Here is a 26,167-nt window from a genome sequence, read left to right as displayed (position 1 = left end):
CCTGAAATATCACCAGGATCACCAATATAGCAAGCAGTCAGTCTTCTTACACAGCACGTCTGACTTGGACCAAAAACAGCATCCCGGGATATCCGCCACCTTGTTATCATCCTGTGATAAATCGCCGACTCGACTATTTTCTCATATCAGCACTGACTAGCATCTGGAAGACTGCCGAGTTTGGCTTACATACAGACCGCACTGTACCGTACAGCGTCTTTGGGATCATCATCCAAGCTGTCCGCTATTCGATGCAAGCATCTGCCCGCTACCAATTACATTACCAAAGAGGAAAATACGGGGTAACTTGATTTGAATGAGATCTTTCTCGTCTGTCATTCAATCAGTCAACCAGTCAGTCAGTCAATCCATTAATCAGGTGCCCTTGGTTCTCTCCACCAGACCAGGACATTGACAGGTGTACCAACAACTTCTCCTCATTCTCCTCCTCAAAACCTTGACCTGTTTTGTTTTTAAACCCAGAACCATTTATTCCATCTTTATTTACGCCACCATTTCTCGGACCGCGCAATCTAGAAGAATCACGGCCACCCCTGACCGGTAGTCGAATTTTAAAAGCATATTGTCGCCGCCGCCGGTTGCACCGTCAGGCACGGCGACATACCCCGACCGGTACCTGGGTGTGTATACAATTTTCGCTTACGGAACAAGTCACTTTTGGACGGCGGTCTATTATACCCCTCCATATCCGTCATTCGTTGCTGTCAACCAAGAACAGAAAGACCTTTTGCAGACAGTCCAGTCCAGGCAGTTGGTAAAAAAAGGTACCATTATTAGGTAGCCAAGATTAATACCGACAAGACAAGACGAGACGAGACAAGACAAGACAAACGCCTCCCCCACCTTGTCTCATCCATTCGTTCGTTCGTTCGCATCTGGACTCGACTCTCGACTCCAACGCTGGGCTATTCTATCCCATCCCCATGTACCACTCCATGCCCGAGTAAGGTACTGTAACTTAACTAAACTAAACTGCAACAACGCCCACTTCGGCCGCTCTCGCCCGCTTTCACCCACTACGGGCCCTCCTTTGCCGCCCACTTCCGTCTCTGGGCTTCACGCAACTTACTCTCTTCTCGTCTCGGCTTCCTTGAACCAGTCTTTGGCTTGGCTTGGCTCTGACTTGACCTGACCTGACCTGACCTGAATTACCTTTTTATCTTTTATTTCTTTCTTCCACTAAACTACTCAACTTCCTCCACAACTTCGGCCCGCTTTCCGTCTTTGCCTTGCGAATTGCTTCGCTTCGCTCTGCTTTGCTTTGCTTTTAACCTTGAACCCAAAAACCTACCGCTACCATGCCTGAATACCGCCACGCAAGGAGCGGTAGCCTCAACGTTGCCAACGGCGGCTCACAGTCAAACCCTCCTCTATCTTCTGCTTCTTCTGCCGCTGGTGGTGCTGCTCCCCGCTTCGATGGACCCCGAAGCCCTCCGAGTAAGTAATATGATGTGATGTTATGCTTTTGTATCTATCTTGTTGCACACGACCTGACCTCCCCCGCCATGTCATGCCTGCCAAACGTTGTCCCCTACTGACACGACTTTCTTCTCAACAGACACCTCTCATGTTCCTTGCAAGTTCTTTCGTCAAGGTGCTTGCCAGGCTGGCAATGCCTGTCCCTTCAGTCATGACTTGAGCAATGCTGCCGAAAACGTCTGCAAATACTTTGCAAAGGTGAGTGCGAGTGCGAGTGCGCCATATCATGATTTCGATCGCCCGCATGCGGCCCATACCAGCCCCTCTCGATCTGCACGTCGCAACGGCTTTAATCCGTCAACGACACTGACAATTGTCTTTAAAAATACAGGGAAACTGCAAATTCGGTCCTAAATGTGCAAACATTCATATTCTTCCCGACGGCCGACGAATCAACTATGGAAAGAATGGCGTCACGATAGGCAATACTTCCGCTCTCGCCGGTCGCTCTAACCCCACCTCCGCAAGCAACAATCAATCCTCCACCAGCGCCCTCACCACCTCGCTCTATCGCGCCGACGTTCCTTCATACGCTTCCGCTTATCCCTACGATGAACAAGACCAACACTCTCTCGGTCGCCAGCCAAGTCTCGAGAATGGCCTACCCACCATCGACATGTCCTATACTGGGTCCAATTACGGGTCTCCCCGAGACGAAGAGTCCCTGCGCTTTGGCATGGGACTCTCTCCTGTTAACAACAAAGGTCTCTCCGTTCTAGATGCTCCCCTTCCAGCTTCGTTCGATTCCAATGGCATCTCGAATGCCGCCCGCTTCCCTGCTGGTCCATGGCCCTCGTCCGTGCCCAACCAATTCGGCATCGAATCGCCGACTCCTTCGCTCAGCAATGCCAAGGACTCGCGTACTTCTGAGACTCTCAAACTGTTACATACCTCAGCTTTCGGTTCGTCGGATCACCTCCTGGCCCCTCTGGATAGAAGTCCTCCTAACTCTCATAAAGCCAACGGGGAAGAATACTTTGGCAGGCGAGCTATGCACTCGTCTCGCTACACCAAGCCCCGGATGCTCAGTTCCAGCATGCCTAAGACGTCTGTTGACCGAGACTGGGAGCCTGGTTTTGCCTTTGGCGATGACGACGATAACCTTCCCGAGAACTACGTTCCCGAAAACCTACAAGACCTCCTTACGCCCGTCGAAAAGGCCCGACGTGGCTCTATGCGCGCTGACGGAGATGGCGACGGCTTGAGCAAGTACGGCAGTCCCATTGGAACCAGCCCCAGCCGATGGGGTCCCATGTTCCAGCGACAAAAGGAGGAGGAAGAAACCTCTCGATCACTCCGGGGTGTCTCGGCTTTTGGCCATGTGGGTAGCCCACTCCGAAACTCTGTTCTGTCGCAAGAGATGGGAGGTACAAACGGTTTCAACCGCCCATCGTCTTTGCGATCTGGTAGTGACGGCATGTCTATGCTTTCCCAGCAACTTCAGCGAAGCCGTCTTGACGATAATACGAGCAACTCCCCTCTTCTTCACCCCTCAACTGCCCGGGCTGGTACCACTGCTAGCGCCATTAGCCCCATGAGCCCAATCGGCAAGGAACGTGAGCGCATTGAGCGTCATGTGTCCACTGGTAGCATCAGCTCGTCCATGAACGGTCGATTCACCACTCCCATCAACGAGGACGATGAGATGTTCCACATGGAGGGCATGGAAGACGACGGCGATTCTGCAATCAAGTCACCTAAGAGGACCGCAGCTGGCCTCGCCGGCATGAACGTCTGGGGCAGCTATGCCTCCGTCGCTGGCAAGTCCAACACCAACGGAACCAAGGGAGTTCCTGTCAGCGGCCGATAAACGACTCAGGCTGTAACGCGGGAGGGCAGCGTGTTCTTTGAATCACTGTTTCCAGTTCTATAAGCCAAGCGCTGGAGTTGGGCAGCTGACATGATAGACAAAATTGGGTGAGATGATGAGTTGATGAGCCATGACACCTGGGTGGGATACAACACCATACATTCGCTACGACGCATGATTACATATCGCCACTGCATATTGCCGACTAGGTCACTTACACACAGCCTGGCCATCGGGCGACATCTGACATTCAGGGAAAGAGAAAAAATGACAGTACGCATGGCAGTTTAATGGCCAAAGATCAAAAAAGGATATAGGATACACGGCCAGGAGTTCTTTTCGACATTTGTTTCCACTTGTTTGTTTATTTGATTATCGCTATCACATTTGGGAGGCGGTTCGGTTTCAGTTCAATTGGCTTTTTTATTTGTCAATATTGCTCACATGAACTCTTCTTGGTTGAGAGAGAGATGGGTCTGAGTTGGAAACCCATCTTTTTTTATTCTCTGGATGTTGACTACAGTATGATCTCATCTTGAGTTCGTAGTTATCTTCCGTTGAATAAGAGTCTGTCTGATCTTGCATCTCATCCAAAGGGGGTCTTCTTGCTGGGCATGGTGTTTTGGGAAAGGTATCGGAACTACAAAAACAATTGCAAATGGGGAGGCTTGAGACTTTCGTTAGATATAGCTGAGAGAAAGGGCAAGGAAATCATGAAATAACCGTTTTATGATTGCCGAGGATGCATAATTGAACATAGCTGGTTCGCTGCCTTGATTGGCACTCTATTTTGAAGCATCTCATATTATGAGTGATGTCAATGTTTCCAAGATGTCGTCTTTCCTCAGCTTGAGAGGGGCAGATGTAACGTGTGCCCGTGTCTTGACCAAATTGTCTCTAATCAACCTGGAAAGCCACCAGAGACAGAAAAGGGATGTTTCTATACAATAGTACAAGGTAAAGTCACAACATCTACTCATACATCATCAACAGCGCCGATCAGATACATCCGTGTCTACTTCAAATCTCGAAAGCATGGGTAGAACAGTATGCATGTTATGCCGACACACTCGTCGCCAAAAGGTTCTTTTTATTCGTAACCCTTCTCTCACTCATCCCCTCCCCTCCTCCGTCTTGTAAATATGAATAGCCCCTTCTTATGGTGCGCCGAGATTAAAAGAAGAATTGGATTGCGTTATATTGGCGGATTTTTGTTCTCTTTATCTCCTTCTCCCCCAACACCTTGGCTCCCCCATATCTTCTTCTTTTCTGCTTTCTACCTCCGGGGTTCGGCGTCATTGGGATTGGATGGAGAGGTTAAGATAATTGTACAAGAATGGAGCGGAGAAAAGAACAGAAAAAAGAGGTTGGTGGATGGCGGCGGTGGTGGGGGTATATGGGAGATTAAACCGTTTAGTTGGCGTCGGGCTGGTTCAGGATGTACTCAACAGCCTGGTTAACTGAGAAGGTGTGTTAGTACATGTTTGGCGGTTATGAGGCAGAGCAGGTGTAAGTACCGGAGTGGATGGAGTCGGCGTCCTTGTCGGGGATCTCAATGCTGAACTCCTCCTCGATGGCCATGACAACCTCGACAGTGTCAAGAGAGTCGAGGCCGAGGTCGTTGGCGAAGTGAGCGGAGGACTTGATCTGTTTAATTCGTTAGGCAAGTAATCATGACGACCCATTTTCGAGACATACGTTGGAAACATCGTTGACCTTGAAATGACGTTAGCTTCTGCTACATACTATCGGCAATTGCTCGGAGAGGGACAGAGCTTCTTGATCTATTTGAAGCTATATCCCGTCCCCCAATTGCTTCTGGTTTCCCAATCTCACCTTGTCAAAGCCTTGCAACAAGCTCATAATTCGGCCCTCGACCTCCTCCTTGTTGAGCGCACCACCGGCGCTGTAGAACCGCACAGCCTGGAAGCTCTGGATCTTGGGGACGGCAACGGAAGCGACGCGGGGAGCAGCGAAGGAGCGGATGGCGGCCGGTCGGGCGGCGACGCGGAGAGATCGGAGAACGGCGGATCGGAACATATTTGCGGTTCTGTGTATATCGAAAGGAAGAGGTTGCGATTGAGACGTTGGCGGGCGGTGGAGTCGGTTGAGATGATGAGGTTCAAAAAGGTGATGATAAATTTCTCGTTACTACCCGGGTTGAACTGGTTCTGTTTCCGATGGAGCCAAATTGTGCTAAGCTAAGCTCGGTTTGGAGCGGTCACGTGATGACGTCTGGGGAGTGAATTCGCATACGTCAGCGAGATGGGAAATGTGATTGGGTGGTTGAAGCCGAGGAGGTTGGATATAAGAGATGGTATTGAAATGAGAATAGAGAGTAATTATGTTGAGATAGAATTGAGTACAAGGTTGTCTATTAGGTTCAGGGTGGAATTGAATGTTTGATGATTTAGACGCTGGTTGCAGTCTAGTAATCATAATACAACCTGTCCCCATTGGTTCTGACTGTTGCAACAATCTGGGGAAGCAAAATAATTCAACTGAGATGATAAAGATTAATTGCTCTTCACCGAAAAAAGAGACTCAATTGAAATGTCAATAATGATCATACGTCAACTGAACATGCATTGATGCTCATTTTACAAATTGAGAAACATAAGCAGTAATGTAACCCGACCATAAACCCCATCATCTATCATATCTAATTCCCATCACCTTACCCTAAACCAAAGCCAAACCATGTCTATCGGTCGAACCAAGTCTTTCAATTCCCCCAATTAGCACAAACTACCGAACGGCAATACCCTCATCCCTTCTCTTTAACCCTTGATCAATTACTCAATATATCAGGTCAAAATAAAGATAAACACACAAATAGAGATCTACCCTATCTCCTCACTGTATAACTCGCCCCTCCCGCCAAGCTTTCCAAACGTCCCTCGCTGCTACCCAATCATTAACCCTTGTTGAATGGTTATCTGTCGCTTCACCTACCAGTTTAAGTCTACGCCGACAGGCCGAGCCCTTTTTAACTTATAGGAAACTACCATCGAGCTTGGACTTTTCCTTTCCGTCTAGTGCAAGGCTCAATTATCCATGGGAACTTTGTTTCTTGCCGGAGCGGGTGGCTAAGATAGGAAGGAGATGTTGATCATTCCAGACATCGGCGGGAACTGACGTGTGCCTTGTAAGTTCATGTTGTTATTGGTTTGCTGTTGTACAGGCACAACATGCGATGGGCTGGAGCATGCATTGCCAATACCTAGACAGCGACGCATAAGCTTAAATATAGACTCATCTCCCCCAGATTCTCATCTCTACCTCACCTCATCCCCCCTATCCATCTCTCTTGTTCCCTTGCTTGTCTGTACATCATGAAGCTCGCTCTCGTTGCTTACGCGCTCTCTGCTTCGGCATGCCTCATCCCCTCCGACTCAGTCCCTCACTCGGAGCGCAACTATGGCCTGTCAGCACGACAAGCCCGTCCCGAGCCAGACTTCCCCATCGGCACAGGCGATCGTTTCAACAAGGGCAAGATTGCTCCCAAGGGTCTGTCCACCTCGGACCGCAACCTCAAGTCCATCCTGACTCCCACCGAAGTCAACTCTGCGCTTGAGGGTCTGGCCAAGCAGTTCAAGGAGGTTGAGCTCATCCACCCCCCTCACAAGACATACGAGGGCTTCAAGACTGTGGGTGCCAAGATCGGAAAGAACCCCAAGTTCTTCATCATCAGCGGCGCGCACGCTCGTGAACGCGGTGGTCCGGACAATGTAGTCTACTGGCTTTCTGATCTCCTGCACGCTCGTAAGGCGGGCAAGGGACTCAAGTACGGCAAGACCACATACACTGCCGCCGAAGTCCGCAAGGCTCTCGACGGAGGCATTGTCATTCTGCCCAACATCAACCCCGATGGTGTCAAGCACGATCAAAAGACCAACTCGTGCTGGCGCAAGAACCGCAACCCCAAGAGCTCAAAGGGCAACCCTGACGCGGTGGGCATTGACATCAACCGCAACTACGACTTCCTGTTCAACTACAAGAAGGCTTTCAGCGACACCATCGACCTGAGCTCCGTCGCATCAGAGGACCCTAGAAGCGAGGTCTTCCACGGTACCGGACCCAACTCTGAGCCCGAGACCAAGAACGTCGTCTGGACCATGGACAAGTTCAAGAGTCTGAGCTGGTTTGTCGACCTTCACTCTTTCGGTGGCTACATGCTGTACGCCTGGGGCGATGACGATGCGCAGACCACCAACAAGGCCGAGAGCTTCGCTAACAAGAAGTACGACGGCCGTCGTGGTGTCCTCGGCGATGATGAGACGCCCAAGACAAAGTACAAGGAGTACATCACCAAGAGTGATCTCTCCGGCCAACTCAAGCTGGGCAACCGCATGAAGAAGGTCATGGAGAACGCCGGAACCTCAAAGTACACCGTCCAAGAGGCCGTCGGTCTGTATCCTACCTCTGGAGCCAGCACTGACTACGCCCTTGCTCGATACTATGGCAAGGCCTGCGGCAAGAGCAAGCTGCAGAGCTACACCATTGAGTTTGGTGAGGAGAGTGGTTCGGCTGCATGCCCGTTCTACCCTGATCAGAAGCAGTACCACATGTGGATGAAGCAGGTCGCCTCTGGGTTGACCGAGGTTGCTCTCAAGGCTGCTGATACTACTCCTGAGGTGAAGAAGTGCCCTTATTAAATAATGACGACGTACATGATGTAGCGTTTTAGTTCGATGTATATAATTAAAAGTCGAGACACTCGACGTGCTCATTAATGAGAAACACCAAGAAATGACCCTACAACAAAACTGTGTTCATCCCTGACCTGTGCCCAATCGTGAATCCCATCAGCATCACACCAAAACACCAAAATTGAGTGACAAAGGGGCATTTTTTTGGACGTCTAGATTATGTACACCTGCCCTCTCCTTGAACCATCCGAAAGCCCGCCTCCCTCTAGTCCTTTGCCGCCTCGTTATCACCAAAAAAAAGTCATGTTCCTACAGAAGTGACGTTTCAAACGACCTTAGGTAACAAAGGCGAAAATAACAAATAAAAACTATGCATTCCAATCCAACATCTCCATTTCCCTTTTTTCATGACGGCTTTCCCAGTTGACTAGTTTATCGGTATGGCGAGTCGGCGCGGATGGCGGCTGCCAGCTCGGGCTCCCACTTGTCACCGTTGGAGAGAAGCTTCTCTGTGTGGATGTTAGTCTTCCATCTGGAACAATATAGTTTGATATGTGGGCAATTGTGTACGCACCCTTGTTGTACAGAAGCTCTTCTCGGGTCTCGGTAGCGTACTCGGCGTTGGGCGACTCAACGATGGCGTCGACGGGGCAAGACTCCTGGCAGAAACCGCAGTAAATGCACTTGGTCATGTCGATATCGTACTTGGTGGTTCGGCGGGATCCATCAGCTCGCTCCTCAGCCTCAATGGTGATGGCCTGGGCGGGGCAAATCTACAGATTTCATGTCAGCGATACTGGGCCGCGGTGTTTGGGATATGGAGTTGTCGTACAGCCTCGCAGAGCTTGCAAGCAATACATCGCTCTTCGCCAGAGGGGTATCGTCGGAGAGCGTGCTCACCACGGAATCGGGGAGAGATAGGGCCCTGGGATGGATCAGTTATATGGTCGGTATGAATGCGTAGTCGTAGTTTCGCATACCTTCTCGAAGGGGTAGTAAATGGTGTAACTGTATCCCCTCGTCAGCCATTTCCTCTATAGAACCTGGATGTTGTTGTGACATACGGTGGTCGGAAGTACTGCTCAAGCAGGACATACATGCCCCTCGCCATCTCGGTCATGAGGAAAAACTTTCCCATGCGGTCCAGGGTGCTATCATTATCCCACGTCCACTTCACAGGCTTGCTCGTTCGGAAGTTGGCGGGGGGAGGACCGTGAGGTGTCGCATAGCCTCGTTGCTGGACGAGGCCAACGATGCTGGTAGCTCTGGTGCTCAAAGAGCTCGAGGCAAGCTGTCGTCGCGCAAGCATAGTGGCGTGGGCCATTGTGGACTGAGGGAGTTTGGCTCGAGGAGGTCGTTCGAGGTGGACCGAGGGTCTGGCGGAGAGGAGAGGTTCAATTGAACTCCGGGGGGTCAATTGGTCGTCTGGGCTGGGGCGGGAGGCGAGGATTTGACGTGATGGATGTGTTCGGCTAGGAAAGTTGCTCAGCGGGATTACAACTCTAGGCATTTGATTGGCTGAAGACTGACTCGTGATCTGGCACGTGATCAACGTCAATCGAACCTCTGCATCATCACTTGAGATGATGAACATGAAAAGTCATTATGACACATATCTCTGCTTTGTGTGGTTATTAACCATTTGTATATGTCAACTATCTAATTGGTATGTGTGGTATCTCATTTCCGTATCCCATATGAGTCGTTACGTCGTCTCAGTCCTCGCGGCTCTAATAGCTCTACCAAGGTTTAACATGTAAACTACCTGCCTCCCTAACATCGCAATAAAAAGAAAACTCCAAAATGAAACCATTAAAAGATCTTGCTTTTAGAACCATGAGCTTTAGAAGCTCTTCTCCCACGCCTGCCACCATAGACCCATGTTCGCAGATACCAACAAATCCAACATCTTCAAACCGTCGGGGTAGATGATGAGTTTGCCCAACTTAGCTCTCTTTCCGCGGTTTCCACCGCCAGCTTTCTCTTTGCCCAGGTTAATGTCGAACGGCGAGACCATACCGTCGTCATAGGCATCGTTTCGCTCGTCGCGGCCGAGAAGCTTGTTGAAGTGTCCTTGTAACTGGGTCTTGACTTCCTCTCGACCTTCTGCTGATTTAAAGAGCTCTGCAGTGGGGAGATTGAACCGGAGTTCGCTCATGGCCATGCCACCACCGCCGCCTTGTACTTGACCTTGGCCGAGCTCGGCCAGGGGGTTATTTGATCTGTCGTCGTGCAGAATGTGATAGCACCGCAAACTGCGACCTGCAGCTCCAGTGCGGAACTCGCATCTTCCGTTCCAGGGACTCGTAAAGATGTATCCCCGTGGTCTGAATCCAGGTGCTGGTTGCATTGATATCGCAGGTTCGACGGGTGACGACGCTTCCACAGAATCAACCGAGCCAACACTGCCTTGTCGCCCGTGGCCACGTCCAGCGCCATCCTGCAGCATTTCGCGCCAGTTAGTTGTCCAACTCTTCGCATAAGCCATAGCAATCTGTCTTGACATAACAACCCCGCCATCCTTTGGCTGAGTAGTATCCATGCCAGGTCCTGCGTCGAAACTTCGTCGAGTTGGCATACCGCGGAACTTGCCATACCCTAGCGTCTCGATATGGACGTTGATGGGGGGATTTCCGGCGTTTGGCGGTTGCGCAACGGGTGGTACAGATGTGAAGAGCGGGTTTGCGTCGTCTTGGTCGGGTGGTGGTGCGTCTGTTTGGAAGGATGATATATGTCCAACGTTCCACTGGTTTCCTGTGCTTGGGTCACGGCGTATAAGTGCCAGCTTGAAAGGTTGTTTTCCCTCATAGCTCTTTTTCGGGGACGGGGAACGGCTGTGGTTTTTTCGGTTTGGCGGGGGTCGGTTCGAAGCAAGCATTCGTTCCAAGTCTGCAGCTGCTGGGTATGGACCAGGCGCTTGTGGAAGAGGACGCTGGTTCTCTGATCCAGGGGCGGAACTTGTTGATGTTCGAGGACCAACTGGCTTTCGAGTTACGGAAGGATCTCGAGAGATTGAAGGTTGAGGCGCTTGAATCCTTGGAACGTTTGTACCCGGTCGAGGAGGTAGAACCGGGCTTTGCTCTTCCTGTTCGTGATCATATCGTGGGGAGGGTTGTTGTCGAGGATCAAAGGTCGAGTTGACTGACAAGCCGCGTCTTCGGGTAGGGTCTTGGTCGGGGACGGGAAGATGATCGGTGGGCGGAGGCGTCAATGGTCTTGCGCCACCAGGAACAGGCTTCCTCTTGATATTCCGTATAGAAGAGTTCTCGTCGCTCGAAGATCGATGGCCGTCATCTCGCAAACCCGGCGCACCTCCAGTTGGTTCTAGTGAGGGGACTTCATAGTGGACGTAGTAAAGACAATTCGCGACATCTTCGGCGGTGACGATCTTTAGTTGAGGCTTGAAAGGGGAGAGGATAACATCTGGTTCAAAGCGGTGTTAGTGTCAGGCCAGAGCCGGTGGGGGCTGTAATGGCTGATTTGGGTTGGGGGCTTGTCTTACCTCGAGTACCAGGGACTCGTGAGATGTAAAGAGTGACAGGATCTTGTCTCTCTTGAGCTGGGTTGATGGGATATTGAGGCGGATTGCCTGCAAGATTATTGAGTGCAGTTAAAGAACGAGCCTCCATATCTTGAAGTTTTATCAAGTTGAATTTAGTTCAAGTTTGAGTTTCGGAGAGGGTGGGGGAGGGAGGGAGAGGAGAAGTTGTAGTAGTTGAGGCGGGAGGTTGGAGTAGAAGTAGTAGTGATAAACAAGCGAGAGCAGCTTTTCAGTTCCACCTTTTGTCTGTGATGATGTAAAAATAAAACAGAGTGCTGACAAGGCGAGGGAGATGGATTAAAGAGTAGAACAAAAGGTAAAAAGGTAAAAGAAAAAGCTGGGGTATGAATTAGAACCGAGCCAAGGTATTAGGTACTGGTATAAGGTACTCGAGTTGGGCTGATGAGATGTACAACTTGTATAAGAGGGGCGACTAATAAGAGACCAAGTCGACGTGGCATTAGATTGATGAATGAACAGCTGAAGAATGAAATGAGAGAGACATCTTGGCAATCAATAAAAAGGGATCAGCCTTGCATTTTGAACTAGAGAACATTTACTAGACAAGAGGAGAAGAGAAGAGAAGAGAGGGCGAAAACCCAACGTCAGCTCAGACGAGTGGCTGTGCTGTGCCTGAGAAAAGGGTCCCCCAGCCTACCTAGGTACTTGACTCTTGTTAACGGTTTTGGACTACTTGGCAGGGTCCATTTGAGAGTTTTAGATTTGTTTTTACTATTATTGTTATGCGCCAAGATATTGTCCATGTATCGTGTTACTCACATTTTGTTGTGCTGGTGATGGTGTAACTACCTATAGAAGCATTGCATCACTATATTGGGTCTGCTTCCCTCGATATCCATGTCAGACGAACAGACAATGGAAATAGCGGGCTGGTTGGCTGTGGAGACGCGTCCCTTTGACTGATTCTCTTCTGTTCTGGTGCATGCGCTCGAGCACTGCCGACGTCACTTGGCGGGCCAGGGGTAGGTTGTTTTCTACCGAGGGTCCCAGGGACCAGCCACTATTCTCATACTGTATCAACCCTCTGTGATTCTCTGTAACTCTACAGTGTCAGACTCGTCATCTTTCTCTCGTAATCCTCGACGCAACAGAAGCAAGCCACAATCCAACTTGATACAACACTTATTTATATCTATCCTCAGCCTTCCTTTAATTATCTAGTCGACCTTGATTCTTATCACATGTTCTACAAGGGTCTTGAACTCAGAAACTGGTCTTGTGTCTACCTACTTTGCTTTTCAGTGGCCTAAAAGACATGACTTCTATCGTCACCTACTGCCCGCTTACATGGACCATCCTAGATCAAATACCCAACCATCAACAACAAAAGAAACTTCAGGGCTGAGCTGGATATACGCAATGACGTACTCTTACGACGGCATTAACTGCCAAGCGACCGTTTGAATACAAAATTTTTATTTTCTTATTTCTTTGTGACGCTTTGGTAATGCTCGGACCATTGTTTGGACTATTCGACAGACGTACGTACATCATCAAATGTGGCTTTGCTAATTAGTAGATACGCTGTCACTGCCAGAATCAATACTTTTCAATCCAATTGGTCACCAGAGTTATTGTGATATCCTAGAGCCCGAGCTTTCATCTCATCTCGAGTCAAGCGTGTCCTGAATAACACGCCCAGCATTGTCAAGGCAGCGCTATTACCACTCCTGAACACCATTCTGACCAACAACCTTTCCTACATCCTCGTCCTTTTCTCCCTCAATGACCTTTAGAATAAGCTCGCCGCCCGTAGCCGGATCCCCCGCACCCGCACTCTTGAGCAATTCGGGGTTCCCTCCCAACCCCGTAGCTAAGAAGCCTGGGTTGACAGACCACACTCGGACCCCGTCGTCTTTGAGAAGCTGATACCACGACAGCATCACCATGTTGAGCGCCGTCTTGGAGCAGCGGTACGCAATCGCTGTCGGGATCCCCGTCTTGGGCCACCCTTTCGGGATGGATTCTGTAATTTTTGATAGGAAAGACTCGTGCGCGCCGTGAAGCGTCGAAAGACCTGAAGTCAGGAAAATGATACGCGGGGACGAGGACTCCAACAGGAGAGGAACGAACGTGGCTGTAAAAACCTGAGTGCTCGATACGTTGTTGTCGTAAGTCTTGTTGAACAAAAGACGAGCGTGGGCAGGATCAGCACCATCATTTTCTTCAAAGGAGTCGAAATTGGCGCCTGGATACTCATCAGCCACTCCTCTCGAGTAACTTATACACCAACTAGGTATGTTAATGTAGAAAACGTACCCGCGTTGTTGATTAAAACATCAACTCTGCCAAACTTGGACTTGATAGTCTCAAAGACAAGTGGGATCTCGTGATTATTGCCAAGGTCGATCTGTACAACATCGACGCTGCTCTTGGTGTCGGGAAACTCGCTTTCCAGCTGAGCGACTGCTTCTTCTCCATTGGCAGCTTTGCGAGAGCCTAGAATGACATGGTAGGCCTTTGAAGAGCGGAATAAGGCTTTGACCGTCTCCAAGCCGATGCCCGTGTTTGCACCAGTGATGAGGACGATTTCTTTGTTTTCAATGTCTCTGGTTTCTTCCCCCCAAGATGGTTTGACCTGTGAGGTGGGCTCACTAGGTGATTCTTTGATTACTTCGTGGAGTGTCATTTTTGTTTGTTTTGTTGGTGAAGAGAGGTGGATGGTGTAGGCCAAAGAGAGGACAAGCTCTTCATTTTATAGTTTTGAACGTTGCACTCTGTGATACAGAGGCAACTACAAGTGCAACTCCATGTTGTTACATTCGTATGACGAAGACCGGAAGCGATTTGCCGCAATATGAACTATAGAGATAAGCATTGAACGTTGCCGTGCACCGTGAATACTCACTTGATCATTGATCGCTATCATTTCCTGCTTCTATATAGCTGTGTGTATATCCTTGTATTCTCACTCAAAGACATATCAGAAGTTGATATTGATGTGGGTGTTCCCCAAAGTTTAATGATCGAAGGATGCAGCCTCGTCACGAAAGATAGGGCTCATAGAGCAAGTATTCTCACACAACACAAAAGTAATACCTGCTATGCTACCCACTTATCCTTCCTTATCAGAAGTTGATGTGCTTCACTTATACCCGGACCCTTGTGGAGATTATGGCTGCGGTGGGGTGGACAAGTTGCGCGCGTCTTTGGACATGGAGCAAGTATTTTGCGTAGTACAATTACTGAATAGAGTAATTTGATGTTAAACAAACTGTTGTGATACGTTGGGCAGTTACTAATCTATGACATATCTGCACTCGCTTCGGCTTTCCTCTTTGTACATGGCGAGATGGAAGGTACATATCCGCGATGGCGTCAATGGCCCATCGGACTATGACCCCGGCTTCCTGCATCGGAGAGCAATCCCGATGTCTCAGTTGTTACCTTTTGACATGTCAACAGACAAAAGCTGAAGCTTGATCGAAATATCTACCCCGCATTAACTACCCCGCGGTGTCGTATCTTTATCTACAGTTTCTCCCTCCAACACCCAAAACTTTACGCCTTTAATAACAATAAACGTCATCATGTCTCTCAAGAAAGTCCTCCTTGTCGGTGCAAACGGAACTCTAGGCTCAGTCCTACTCGAAGGCCTCGTTTCCTCAAACTCTTTTGACGTCTCTGTCGCCAGACGTGAATCATCCAAATCAACACCAGCGCACGCCGAATCCATCTCCATCGTCACTATACCAGACGATTTCGCCATTGACGCTTTAATTTCCGCTCTCAAAGGCCAAGATGTTGTCATTGCTTCATTCCCGTTGACAAATGTTGTCGATCAGCATCTCCGTCTCGCAGAAGCTTCTGCCAAGGCGGGCGTGAAACGCTTCATTCCTGCCGACTTTGGAAGCTGTGATGCGCAGAGCGAGCAAGCCAAGAAGCTACTAAAGCTTTACCGCGACAAGGATGAAGTTAGGAACAAGGCTATTGAGCTTGTGAAAGAATATCCCGATTTCTCTTGGACGTCTATTGTGTGTGGACATTTCTTCGACTATGGAATTCGCGACGGTTTGCTACACACCGATCTCACCACCAATACCGCCGTGATTCTCGACAAAGGCGACGTTCCAGCTTCGGCATCCACACTCTCGCGTGTTGCCGAATCTCTTGTCGCAGTACTCAAGCACCCAGACAGCACAAAAAACCGCCTCCTATATGTGCAAAGCTTCTGCAAGACACAGCTGGAGGTGGTAGCAGCCCTAGAAAAGGCGACAGGCGCAGAGTGGAAGAAGGAGTTCGTGAACTCGGATGAGTTCCTACAGGAACAAACCGATAAGATGGCCGTGAAATATGATCCACATGCGCTGGAAAAGATTGTGTTTGTGCTAGGAGCACTCGACGCCGAGTGGCCCAAGAGGGGAGATGCATTCGCCATGAAGGAGTTGGGACTTGAAGATGAGGACCTTGACGAAGTTATCGGGGGAATTGTTAAACAGTGGAGGAAGGAGAAGGAGAGCAGCAGAAGAAGTGATGGGATGGGTCTTGTTATCTGAGTGACCCAAAAGTTACAATAGCTATACGGGCTCGTTTATAGAGAGTCGCAACGAGAAGAAGGATCACTATTTACATACATTAATCCTTGTGGTTATGCCACCGAATACGACATACTGGGTTAGATCTTGTTACACAACCTCCGATGGCCGCCAACCACACATGAGTACTACATATGATATGCACAAAGCGTGTCACAGAGGCCTTCCAAAAAGAGTATCCAAGAAACACAACAGTAACTACCGAGTCGTCGAGACAGCACTTTGCTCGAATCTCCCTTCAGCCAAGATGGCCGCTCTCCAAAGTTTGCATCATAGCGCCTCGTATTTCCCGATGGGCATAGCTCCATTCGGTCACCCAAGAGTGATCGTCAGGGTGTTTTACACCATCTTGTCAGCCGCAGTCCAATCCACGTGTTTTATCTGCATCATCTACATTCCTGTCTTGTGACTGACAGAATCTGTTTGGACTACCATGGATCGGATCGTCGGGGACTTGTTTGTGATATCTCGTATTGCTGGCTGGGCTGACGATGTAAGATGTAAGATGTAAATGTGATGGAATATCGGAGTATATAAACACCTGGATTCCCCTGGAGGAGGAAGGACTGGTTTTGATGTACCTAAATATTTAACTTGTCATACGTACAACAGCTACACTTATAAAAATATATTCAACCCTCTATTTAACATGCTGCCCTTTATTATCCTCACTGCTCTCCTCATGTACCGTCTCCAATCCTCTTTAGACTGCCAACCATCGCTAACACTCACAGTTCTCTCACCAATGCAAAGAAACACCATGGAACTACCACAAAGCCATGCCCAACCGTCGTATCCACCAAGGAAGTCTGCTCAACCTGTGTAACCCTCCCTTGCCTCTCCTTCTCCACCATTTCCCTCAATCAGCAGAACTGCCCCCCTCACGTCTCAACAGTCAAGACGTCCTTCCCTTGCTCAAAGTCCAAGTGTCCTGGCGGCTGCGATACGTCGTACATTTACGCATCCTCTTACGGACCAACGTCCACCATCGCCACTGCAAGTACCCCTGTCTGTCCAACTGTTACTGAGACTCAGACTATCTGCTCGGATTGTATCAGGCCTATGTGCTTGAGCTTGTCGACAGTGAGTTCAGTTTGCGGATGCCCTGCGACGGCAACCACAGTTACCACAGCGTTTCCATGTGGAGGGGATTGTCCCGAGGGATGTGGGACTGAGTTTGTTACTCCTACTGTCACGCCGGATTGTAAGTAAAGAAAGGAGCAGAATGAGGCTGGGAGAAGTGTAAGTGTTGGAAGTGCGTCAAGAATATTGAGGGCGTGGCTATTTAGTAGAATTTCTGAAACATGAAAAAGCGAAACATAGCAGAAGGAATGGCGGAGAGAAGAATGTTAATTACTCCGAGTGGCTGAATCGTCGTTTTACTGTCAAGGAGAATATCAACGTTGGGAGTGTTGATGACACTCATTCATTAGTTTGGGATATGCTTAATTCTTCTTGTTACTTTTCAATTATATCACGGTTTATCTGCCAATACTCAGACTTGTAATATTTATGCACCATCGTATGCAGTTCAGATGCTGAAGTTTACTTGTTCCATTCCTAACCATGGTGTTGATGTCTGAGACATGTAGTCCCCGCCATCACGCCCACCTCAACTGCCGCTGCTTGGAACGCAGGAGCAAAGATCATGTACTAAGACAATTCTAGATCTCTTGTTCCCAGGAAATACAACTGCCATTCAATTTCTGTTCGCAATTGGTAAGTATTTATGTCTCATCAATAAGAGAATGGCTGGGTGTCTACAAGATATATATAACCCCTATTGCTTGGCTAATCTCATCATCAATCACTGCAACTCATCACACACAGTATCACCACTTATACAAATACAACGAAACTCATACATTACCTACAAGATGCTTATACCAATTATTCTCAACTTCATCCTTCTGGCAACAGCCCTCCCGTACTCTCCACCCTACCAATACATCGGATGTATTTCAACATCTTCTGCGCCGCCCTTCACACCTGCTTTTCTACAAGCTCCCTTCACCGCCTCTCAATGTCTTCAGTCATGTGCTAGAGCAGCAACACTTATAGCCATAGGTGCGGGTTCTTGTCTGTGTGATGCTGGTGGTGCATCAGCATCCTTCGAGCTTATCGACGAGCAACGGTGCAACGTTCTCTGCGTTGAAGGCGATGAAAGCAGCGGACAATGTGGGGGAGATGGCGTGCTGAGCTTGTACCAGCTCGCAGGGTGTGATGGTGGCGAGTGTTTGGGGAAGAATGGAACTGTCCCTCCCGTCGTACAAAAGCCATCGCCTTGTACGAGTTGTAATGGAACTGGGACGCCTGTTCCTGTTCCCGCACCAACACAGACTCAACAGCAACAAGTTACGGGGGTCATTTGTCCACCTGAGGGCTGTACAACTGTTGTCCCGCTGCCCATCGCAACGCCTTCCGGGAACTCGACCGGCAAGACATGCCCGTCTGGAGGATGTACCGCCAACAAGCAAGCCGGAAGTCAATCTGGCTCGTCTCAATCGCCCTCTGGCTCATCTGGCAAAGGATCCAACGAAGCACCGAGACTTGCAAGCGATAGCCCCAGACTTTATGCACCAAGTATACTATCAGCTATCGCCGCCGTCATCTTTGGTTTGGGTCTACTTTAGGATTGAGAAGCGAGTTCATTCTGGAGACAAAGGATGAGGATGTTTGTTTGCACATTTTTTGGAGTTAATGGATGTACACGAGTTATGATTTCATGGATAAATGACTTGAATGCTGAATCATCAGATGCGTTGGAATAAAGTTATATCGTTTTTATTATACTTCCTATGTCAACTTCACAGCGTGAAAAAGCAAGCGAGTCAAGGGTATCATACCAGGGTACCTACCTACTCCCTCGGCGCCTCGGTTAATGGGACATATCGAACGCCGAATAACTTCTTCTTTGTAACTTCCCCATTGCCGTCTTTCTCGATCCGCCAAACGTGCTGGTTGTATCCCATCTTATCGTCGTCAACTGGTATAAACATGCTGCATCTTTTAGTATATCCTCATACAGACTGAAGACGCTCGACTTACCATCCAGGAGACTTTAACTGCTCGATTAACTCAGGATGAACCTCCACTGCCGAAGCCCCAACGTGGATAACATCCCACCCCATACCTTCCTGCTGCTCGCCCTCTCTTGGCTCTTCAACCCACCCCTTTCTTCCGTCGCCAAACCGAAACCTCACCTTCCCACTCTCTAGGAATCTACTTCCCCGCTCACTTTTTGCCATGTTATTCTCGCCTAACTCCTTTAACTGCCTGATATGTTCCAGCCCTACCACAAGACCCTTCTCACCGACAAGCTCAGCCATGATATGCGTTAGATAGCCCGAGCCGGAACCGACGTCGAGAATGCGTGGGGAAGGAGACGTGGACGATGGGAGGAGATAGCTAAGGACATGTTCGATCGCTGAAGCATGCATATGTGGTGCGGATATAGTAGCCGAGTAGCCGATAGGTTGGGGGGAGTCTTCGTATGGCATCGCTGGGGCGTAGTGTGCGCGGTCAACCTGGGACGTCAGTATGCAGTTCGGACGGATAAAGGGGGCGGACATACTTTGAGAAATGCCTCTTTCACTCGAGCATCAGTGATAAGCCCATTCTTCCACATATTCTCGATCAGGGCCGAGTTTGTGTCACCACTGCATGTCCACGCCATATTGATTCTCGACAGCTGTCTCGAGTGTGTAAGTCGAGAGGAGATTTGTCTGAAGCAGCGAGATGGGAAATAGAGCGATTTCTTGATAAAAGCCACGGTGACGGTAATGGTTGATGGAGCGGGTGTTAATATGTGAAGTATGTGTCTATAGGTTCAAGAATGCTGTTATAAAGGCAAGAAAGGGTTGCAGCTAAAGATGAATGGTTGTAATACTATCATCATGGGAAGTAGCTGCCGAAGCTTGTGCGGGGCCGTTCCGCAATACGGGGATCGGCGACGGATACCCCACAAAGTGAACCATGGCTGAAGTTAGCAGGGGACTTTAGATCAACAGGGGATGTAAAGATATTCATCTTGGAGGACGGGGTTCTATAAGTCAGACTGATCATGTCTGATTTGAGTATTAGATAGAGCTATGGATCATGGTCCGCTAAAAGCCAAAGTCTAGTCTAGGTCTATTATCACACCTGTCACCAATTCAGCAGCGAGATACCGAAATTCAGATTTCGAATCATGTTTTGAAGACATATATAGACGTATGAAACTGCGTGCGACGCGCCAAACAATAAGCTTGTAGTAGGAACCCATATATCCTTCCCGTCCCTTCGATTCGATTCATTCCACCCAAGAAAAACGCCGGAAAGAAGAACAAGAGAAACGCGTACGTCTCTCGACTGATGCGCTTGCATGATGTGGTATATTGTTTGTTGTACATGAAAACTTCCTCCGCTGATACTTCTTAAACCACTCGTTCGTTGGACTCGCCCTCGGCAATGATCGGGACGCCCAGGCCACGATCAGGGCTCTGCAGGACAAGCTGCTCGTGACGACGTGCTCGTAGGAACTCGGCGACACTCTTGATAAGAAGAAACCAGCCGACGACCATGAGGACGTATCCTAACCACTCGCTTCCGCTAATGCTGCCCAGATCCTCGTCTGTCACGTCGCCTTGCTTAAAGTTGTGCGAGTTTGGGTCTGGTGGGGCTGCGTAACCATCGGGGCCGCTCATTGCTGGGGGTTCGTCTTCGGAGGCACCCTTCATATAAAAGCCGTATTGGATAAGAGTGATGCCAAGACCAGCACGAGAGCCGTTCTTGGCAGCGTGGGTAGAGTGTAGGAGATATGTAAGGAGGAAACCGACGAGTTGGAAGGATGTTGAGATCATTCCGTTCCAGACGAATGAGAAGAATGATCCAACTGGCATGCCGTCGATGTAAACTTCGTCAGGTCCACCCATGCCAGGAGCGAGGATTGTTGTCTCCCAGTATGGGGGAGCAGCATCAGCCGCAGCTTGTTCGTAAGACTGATAATAGTTAGTATTTGTATACGAAAATCCAAAATCATGAGCGACATACCGGTGGTAGCTCATCCTTCTCAGGATCACTGTTGCCTCGCTCTGGACGCGCAGACAAATTGGCAAAAACACCATCCGATCCTGAGCCTCCTCCAACAACTCTTGTTGATCTTGAGCCAGACGGTGCTGGTGCCGGAACAGCCGGTTGAGCAGGAGTTTGTGTCGCATTGGCCGTCTCGAAAGATGGCGTCGAGTTTTGTCGCATCAAACGCTGTCGGTCATCAACGTCATCGTCGCTATCGTCGTCATCGTCAAAGGCATCGGCGAGGGTGTTGTCGACCTGGCGCTGAGGAGAGGGGGCTCGAGAGTGAAACGAGGGTGGTGGCGAGTGGGGGACTGTGGACATGCGGTTGTTGTTATTGTTATTGTTGAAATCTTCCTCGTCTTGGGCATTAACCTGATAGTCTGTCAATAAATCGTCATTTTTTACTTGTGGTCTCAAGTCGCCTTACTCTTTCGTATCGTCCCGACATGATGGGCTATCGTCTGGCGGTGATCGGGCTGCCTCCCGGATCCGCTTACCAAGGAAATACACGCGATGTCGTAGGGAGGAGAAAAGGAACTGTAAAGGAACAAGAGCCGAGAAGGAAAACAAGGGAAGAGGAAGTCCAAAGGAGACAAAAGGAGAGGTGATCTATTGTAAAAAGGATTGAAGGAGTGACAGCGAATTTGGGTTTGGTTTGGCTGTAGTATTGAGTAGAGTTTCTGACTGTTTCGCTGGCTTTGAGTTCTCAATTAGAGAGCGATTACGAGGCGAGGAGAAAGCCTGAAGCAAAAAGGTCCGGCGCTTTAGTCAAGATGCGGCCGGGCGGTTCCAGTTCGGTATCGCCACAGTGTGGGTAAGCACAGGGGGATACGTCTAGAAGGGTCTTCAGGGGGCATGCGCCGAAGATGGGTACCTAAAACGTCTTGGCACACTGTATCTGTACTTTGAGTCTGTCCTTTATAGCCCTTTGTTTAATTGTCTTTGAAAGAGGCACAGCAAAACAACAATCAGAGCTGAAGTATGTAGACATACTTCTTTCTGTGCAACCTGGTGGAAATGAGTGACAACTCAAAAGTTGCTGCCTTTGACATCTTCCCAGTCCCAGCCTACATGACTCTCTCTCTCTCTCAAGATGAGGTGGGCTGTGTCAGGTCGTAGTTAGACCCGGCTGGCTCCACCTCCACATTGAATCATATCACGAGCTTGTCCTTTTTGAGGTTGAAGAATCAATGAGACTTTGACTTTCAAGGGTCTCGTGGTAGCCTGAGGCAATTTCCGCATGACCCAATCATATGCTTTTCAATGACAGTGTTAATAATATCTGACACTGCAATAACACACTGTAACGGAATTTCTCTAATGGTTGACGTCGAGATATTCTGTGGTAAAGAAGGCTAATCCCAGCAACGACAACAACCTCAATTCACAATGTCTCGGTCATTATCTGTAAGTCATATTCCTCTATACTGTGCCTCAAATATCAGAGAATTAACATATTTCTGTTCTGTAGCAAAAGATCTACTCCGACGTCTTTGCGCGCTGGCCAAAGCAGGCCCTGCGTCCCGACCACCAACTCCAAGATGTCCTAGGCAAGGCCGTTACTGAGCGATTCCAAAATTACAAACCATCTATGGAGCGCGAGGAGCTTCTCAAGGCGAGGGCGTTGCAGTTCCTGGCCCAGGACCGATACAACGACCGAGTACGTTCGCTGCAATATCATACCACAGAAATAACGACGGAAGCTAATATTCGGGCAGTTCAAACTCAAGGGTCGATTGCTAGAGCCAAAGAGCCAGCCTACATACTTTGCGGACCTAATAAGGGAAATTGACGAGGCGCCCAACAGATCATGGTTTGAGCGACTGGGCAAGAGGTTGTCGGGCATGATTCGATTCCAGTAAAGATGATGATAAAACGATTAATGCCGGATAAGAATACGGAAGGATATTCAGCTGGCATCTGACGTGTATATGTAATTGTACTTGTACATTGTATCAAAAAGCGATTCCCCATTATGTTGCCCATTCTCCAACGCCTTCTGCATATTTATATCAACTCTAGCATCTCTTTAAATGTACTTCTCCTCTGGGTCTATCTTGGTGAACCACACCTGGATTTGCTCATAAGCAGTAAATACCAATCCTCCAGAGACAATCAGTCTCGCCAACCGGGGCAGCGCACCACTCCAGAAAGTAAGGACGCCTTCCTGCTTGAAGATACTAGTGGCGCACTTGAAGCTGTTTCCGTACGTCGTGCGCGCTTCGATACTCTGCATTCTTGTCTTGATCGTATCAAGTGGCTGCGTCACATAGACGGTGATGAGACCTGCCAAACCACCAATGGCAAAAGTTCCAACGACGCCGAGCTTCTCGCCTGGTGCTGTGTACGACTCGGCCATTTGCTTGAAGAAGTTGTAGGCGGTGAAACGGGTTGCGCTGTTGGCGGCTTGTCGGGCGGTCGTAGGGGCGAAGCCTTGGAAGAAACCTCGGAGGCCACGCTCGCGGGCGATGATGGGGACGGCGTGGAGGAAACCGCGCATTCGAGGCTTGGCCGACTTGCGGTCGTCGATACTTGAGATTGTTAGCTTGAGTTTCTGTGGAAGTTTGGGTTGGACTTACAGGGTTGTCTTGATACTCTCGGTGGGAGTAACAGCAAGTAATGACTCTGTCACACCAGCACCAAAACCAGCAAGGACGGTTCGAGGTCCAGATAGCTTGCCATTCTCGTCGACGAGTAGCGCCTTGTACTGATCAAACGCCACGAATCCTATTCAAGGTCAGCCAATCCTTTGCTGATGCGATATAAAGTCGGGAAGAAGCATACGGATTCCAGCCTTGGCTGCGTTGCCGATAATGAGAGTGGTACATCCTGCATACCACTGCGATCCGAACGGAGGCCAAGGGAGCTTTTGGCCTTCTCCCAACCGTCTGTTCAACTGCGACCGAGTCTTTGCAACTACGTTCTGATTAGGTTTGCTTTATAGCTATTCGCAGGGAAGTAAACGTACATTCGGCGGGATAGGTAATAGCTATAGTCCAGTGGTTAGTATACGGTTACGGATGTCGCGTGGGTGAATGCATACCAATCTCAATGGCACCGGCTGTTGAACCAGCGATGACGGATCGCAGAGGGCTGGGCTGCTTCTTCTTCTCTGCTGGTTGCGCTGCGGAAGCCATTTTGGATTAATTGCTATGTTATCCTGCCGGAAATGCAATTAAGTTGACGTTGGTCGTGGTTGAATGACAACTTTTTTTCCTGGCGCGGGGAATTGGATTTCGTCACTTGAACTTTTGTCAGTTACAGCAGCTGTTTCAATTCACACGTGCGCCGATGTCGCTATAAATTTTGGTGGTCTAGCCGAGCTGAGTTCCGCGGTCCGGGGTTGGACTGTTGACTACCTACAACTAGCAACAGCTTCAAACAGAAAAGAGTTACCGAAAGCATATCCTAGACGATTACTTTCTTTAGTCCCTTCTGCATTCATTCTTTGTATTAAGTGACGTCGCTGGCGTATTGACAGACTACAGCTTCACAACCCTAACCTATAGATACAAGCCTCAATCTGACCTGTATCAAAGTGCTAGAATATTTGTGAGCATACCCATGCTGTCACATGGATTCAATTTAGTGCCGTCATTCTGGTAAAGCATGCCTTTGTCTTGAAAATGAACTGCTTGTAGGTTTAGTGATTGTTGTAATCCCGCCTCACTTTAACCATCATGATCACCGTCAAAGACAAAAGCAAGGCCAAACCAAGATGCAAAGCATGAGACATATGGCTGAAATCTCCTTTTTCTTTTCTAAATTACTGAGCATAATGTTAAGCGTATGAACTACCTCGTTGTCTCTTTGTACAAAATGTTATCAGATCAAAGAGAAACTCTCAGTGAGCCTCGCGAATGGCTTCTAGCCCCGGCTAGCATTAATGAAGAATACAGTATAAATGGCTGTAGTTTCTACTCCTGTAAATCAGCATCATCATCTTCCTATCTACTCAAGCACTCAAGCACATTGAGATTCTCAAGAAACGACCCTATCACATCACAACATCCCCTACCAACTCGCCAACATGACGCCTCAAAAGGTCTACTCACGTTCTGAGCTCGAGAATATGTGCTCAGAGCTTGACCCCAAAGAAATCTTGAAGATGTTCTACTCGCCCGGAATGGCTTTCCAAACCTTTCCTACCATTTCTCAACACGAGGGCAGCATTTCGACTACCGGCTTTGACGAACGACACGACCTGGCCATACATACGGACACGATCCGGGCGAATATTTACAATGCGTTCGCTGATCATCAAGCTACCTATGGCATGCCGGTCAGAGCAAAGCCGACTCTGTGCCCAGAAGCTGCACAGCCGATTCCTCTGGTTCTTCGAGATGCCCTCGTCGACTATTTCTACTTGAAGAAAGGCGCCGGAAATCCCCTTATCATGCGATGCCCACACGATCTTAAACGCTTCTTGACGATTAGGCCTTGCCTTGGCGAGAACATTGTCAATGTTGCCCCAGTCAACAGGAACATCATGATGTCTCTTCCAGAAATGGTGGAAATCGGCATGGACGTGGAAAGCATCTCCGCGACTATAGGAGACGCTCTCGCCATGTTCGTCTTCAAGTGTGGGCTTTACTACTTTGGCAATTTCTTTTTCCGCATCGTTGCCGAGAACAGAGGTGAAACATCTGGTCCTGTCACTGTCGGCATAGTTGTCTCTAATCATCCGAACGACGTGAAGCAGCGACATGCGGATACGACCCGTGCGACAGAAGACATGGCGAAGATGGCGGAAAGGTTGGAGTCACAAGTACCTTCTCCTATCGAATCGCCCTACCTTTGGAACATCTTCAAAACGGCGTTTATCACCCGGGGCAAGAGGTACTGCTCTGCCATTCCTGTTGCGACTCCAGAAGAGGTGATGGAGTTTTTCGAGGCAATGTATGGTTGCCCTTAGAGTTTTGATGGGCTGTGACGAGGCATCTCGTCTGCTGATTGATGGGTGTGGAATTAGATTGGGATCCTGTTTGTTTTCTTTTGTGGGCGTTTTTGTTTTTAGAATTTGTCAAGCAGTCAGTCGTTTATGCTCTCACTT

General features: G+C 49.0%; 13 protein-coding genes across 13 annotated transcripts; 6 read left to right on the top strand and 7 right to left on the bottom strand.

Annotated features, from left to right (window-relative positions):
- Positions 1 to 1,319: 1,319 nt before the first annotated feature.
- On the top strand, positions 1,320 to 3,310 carry FPOAC1_011648 (uncharacterized protein; the record flags this gene model as incomplete). Its single annotated transcript, XM_044856016.1, has 3 exons — positions 1,320 to 1,458; positions 1,580 to 1,698; positions 1,832 to 3,310. The coding sequence occupies 3 exons, from the start codon at positions 1,320 to 1,322 to the stop codon at positions 3,308 to 3,310; spliced, it is 1,737 nt and encodes a 578-aa protein (XP_044703329.1).
- A 1,413-nt stretch (positions 3,311 to 4,723) lies between these two features.
- NUO12 (Acyl carrier protein, mitochondrial) lies at positions 4,724 to 5,350 on the bottom strand (the record flags this gene model as incomplete). Its single annotated transcript, XM_044856015.1, has 4 exons — positions 4,724 to 4,770; positions 4,828 to 4,957; positions 5,009 to 5,026; positions 5,147 to 5,350. The coding sequence occupies 4 exons, from the start codon at positions 5,348 to 5,350 to the stop codon at positions 4,724 to 4,726; spliced, it is 399 nt and encodes a 132-aa protein (XP_044703328.1).
- Positions 5,351 to 6,645: 1,295 nt separating this feature from the next.
- FPOAC1_011646 (uncharacterized protein) lies at positions 6,646 to 7,968 on the top strand (the record flags this gene model as incomplete). The annotated part of the gene is made up of 1 exon (XM_044856014.1): positions 6,646 to 7,968. One exon carries the CDS (start codon positions 6,646 to 6,648, stop codon positions 7,966 to 7,968), a length of 1,323 nt encoding a protein of 440 aa, XP_044703327.1.
- A 426-nt stretch (positions 7,969 to 8,394) lies between these two features.
- FPOAC1_011645 (uncharacterized protein) lies at positions 8,395 to 9,286 on the bottom strand (the record flags this gene model as incomplete). The annotated part of the gene is made up of 5 exons (XM_044856013.1): positions 8,395 to 8,471; positions 8,537 to 8,735; positions 8,795 to 8,887; positions 8,943 to 8,970; positions 9,027 to 9,286. 5 exons carry the CDS (start codon positions 9,284 to 9,286, stop codon positions 8,395 to 8,397), a joined length of 657 nt encoding a protein of 218 aa, XP_044703326.1.
- Positions 9,287 to 9,805: 519 nt separating this feature from the next.
- FPOAC1_011644 (uncharacterized protein) lies at positions 9,806 to 11,591 on the bottom strand (the record flags this gene model as incomplete). Its single annotated transcript, XM_044856012.1, has 2 exons — positions 9,806 to 11,385; positions 11,465 to 11,591. 2 exons carry the CDS (start codon positions 11,589 to 11,591, stop codon positions 9,806 to 9,808), a joined length of 1,707 nt encoding a protein of 568 aa, XP_044703325.1.
- A 1,594-nt stretch (positions 11,592 to 13,185) lies between these two features.
- FPOAC1_011643 (uncharacterized protein) lies at positions 13,186 to 14,153 on the bottom strand (the record flags this gene model as incomplete). The annotated part of the gene is made up of 2 exons (XM_044856011.1): positions 13,186 to 13,712; positions 13,784 to 14,153. The coding sequence occupies 2 exons, from the start codon at positions 14,151 to 14,153 to the stop codon at positions 13,186 to 13,188; spliced, it is 897 nt and encodes a 298-aa protein (XP_044703324.1).
- Positions 14,154 to 15,054: 901 nt separating this feature from the next.
- FPOAC1_011642 (uncharacterized protein) lies at positions 15,055 to 16,020 on the top strand (the record flags this gene model as incomplete). The annotated part of the gene is made up of 1 exon (XM_044856010.1): positions 15,055 to 16,020. The coding sequence occupies one exon, from the start codon at positions 15,055 to 15,057 to the stop codon at positions 16,018 to 16,020; it is 966 nt and encodes a 321-aa protein (XP_044703323.1).
- Positions 16,021 to 17,936: 1,916 nt separating this feature from the next.
- On the top strand, positions 17,937 to 18,692 carry FPOAC1_011641 (uncharacterized protein; the record flags this gene model as incomplete). The annotated part of the gene is made up of 1 exon (XM_044856009.1): positions 17,937 to 18,692. The coding sequence occupies one exon, from the start codon at positions 17,937 to 17,939 to the stop codon at positions 18,690 to 18,692; it is 756 nt and encodes a 251-aa protein (XP_044703322.1).
- Positions 18,693 to 18,917: 225 nt separating this feature from the next.
- On the bottom strand, positions 18,918 to 19,687 carry FPOAC1_011640 (uncharacterized protein; the record flags this gene model as incomplete). The annotated part of the gene is made up of 3 exons (XM_044856008.1): positions 18,918 to 19,059; positions 19,108 to 19,586; positions 19,634 to 19,687. The coding sequence occupies 3 exons, from the start codon at positions 19,685 to 19,687 to the stop codon at positions 18,918 to 18,920; spliced, it is 675 nt and encodes a 224-aa protein (XP_044703321.1).
- A 787-nt stretch (positions 19,688 to 20,474) lies between these two features.
- Positions 20,475 to 21,562, bottom strand: FPOAC1_011639 (uncharacterized protein; the record flags this gene model as incomplete). Its single annotated transcript, XM_044856007.1, has 3 exons — positions 20,475 to 21,038; positions 21,091 to 21,486; positions 21,542 to 21,562. The coding sequence occupies 3 exons, from the start codon at positions 21,560 to 21,562 to the stop codon at positions 20,475 to 20,477; spliced, it is 981 nt and encodes a 326-aa protein (XP_044703320.1).
- A 941-nt stretch (positions 21,563 to 22,503) lies between these two features.
- FPOAC1_011638 (uncharacterized protein) lies at positions 22,504 to 22,976 on the top strand (the record flags this gene model as incomplete). The annotated part of the gene is made up of 3 exons (XM_044856006.1): positions 22,504 to 22,521; positions 22,586 to 22,774; positions 22,833 to 22,976. 3 exons carry the CDS (start codon positions 22,504 to 22,506, stop codon positions 22,974 to 22,976), a joined length of 351 nt encoding a protein of 116 aa, XP_044703319.1.
- A 167-nt stretch (positions 22,977 to 23,143) lies between these two features.
- On the bottom strand, positions 23,144 to 24,251 carry FPOAC1_011637 (uncharacterized protein; the record flags this gene model as incomplete). The annotated part of the gene is made up of 5 exons (XM_044856005.1): positions 23,144 to 23,645; positions 23,694 to 23,841; positions 23,899 to 24,030; positions 24,083 to 24,103; positions 24,158 to 24,251. The coding sequence occupies 5 exons, from the start codon at positions 24,249 to 24,251 to the stop codon at positions 23,144 to 23,146; spliced, it is 897 nt and encodes a 298-aa protein (XP_044703318.1).
- An 893-nt stretch (positions 24,252 to 25,144) lies between these two features.
- Positions 25,145 to 26,029, top strand: FPOAC1_011636 (uncharacterized protein; the record flags this gene model as incomplete). The annotated part of the gene is made up of 1 exon (XM_044856004.1): positions 25,145 to 26,029. The coding sequence occupies one exon, from the start codon at positions 25,145 to 25,147 to the stop codon at positions 26,027 to 26,029; it is 885 nt and encodes a 294-aa protein (XP_044703317.1).
- Positions 26,030 to 26,167: the final 138 nt, after the last annotated feature.

The sequence above is a fragment of the Fusarium poae genome, chromosome 4 (assembly GCF_019609905.1).
Source record: "Fusarium poae strain DAOMC 252244 chromosome 4, whole genome shotgun sequence".
Taxonomy (NCBI): Eukaryota; Fungi; Ascomycota; class Sordariomycetes; order Hypocreales; family Nectriaceae; genus Fusarium; species Fusarium poae.
This window is presented reverse-complemented; position numbering and strand designations above follow the sequence as displayed.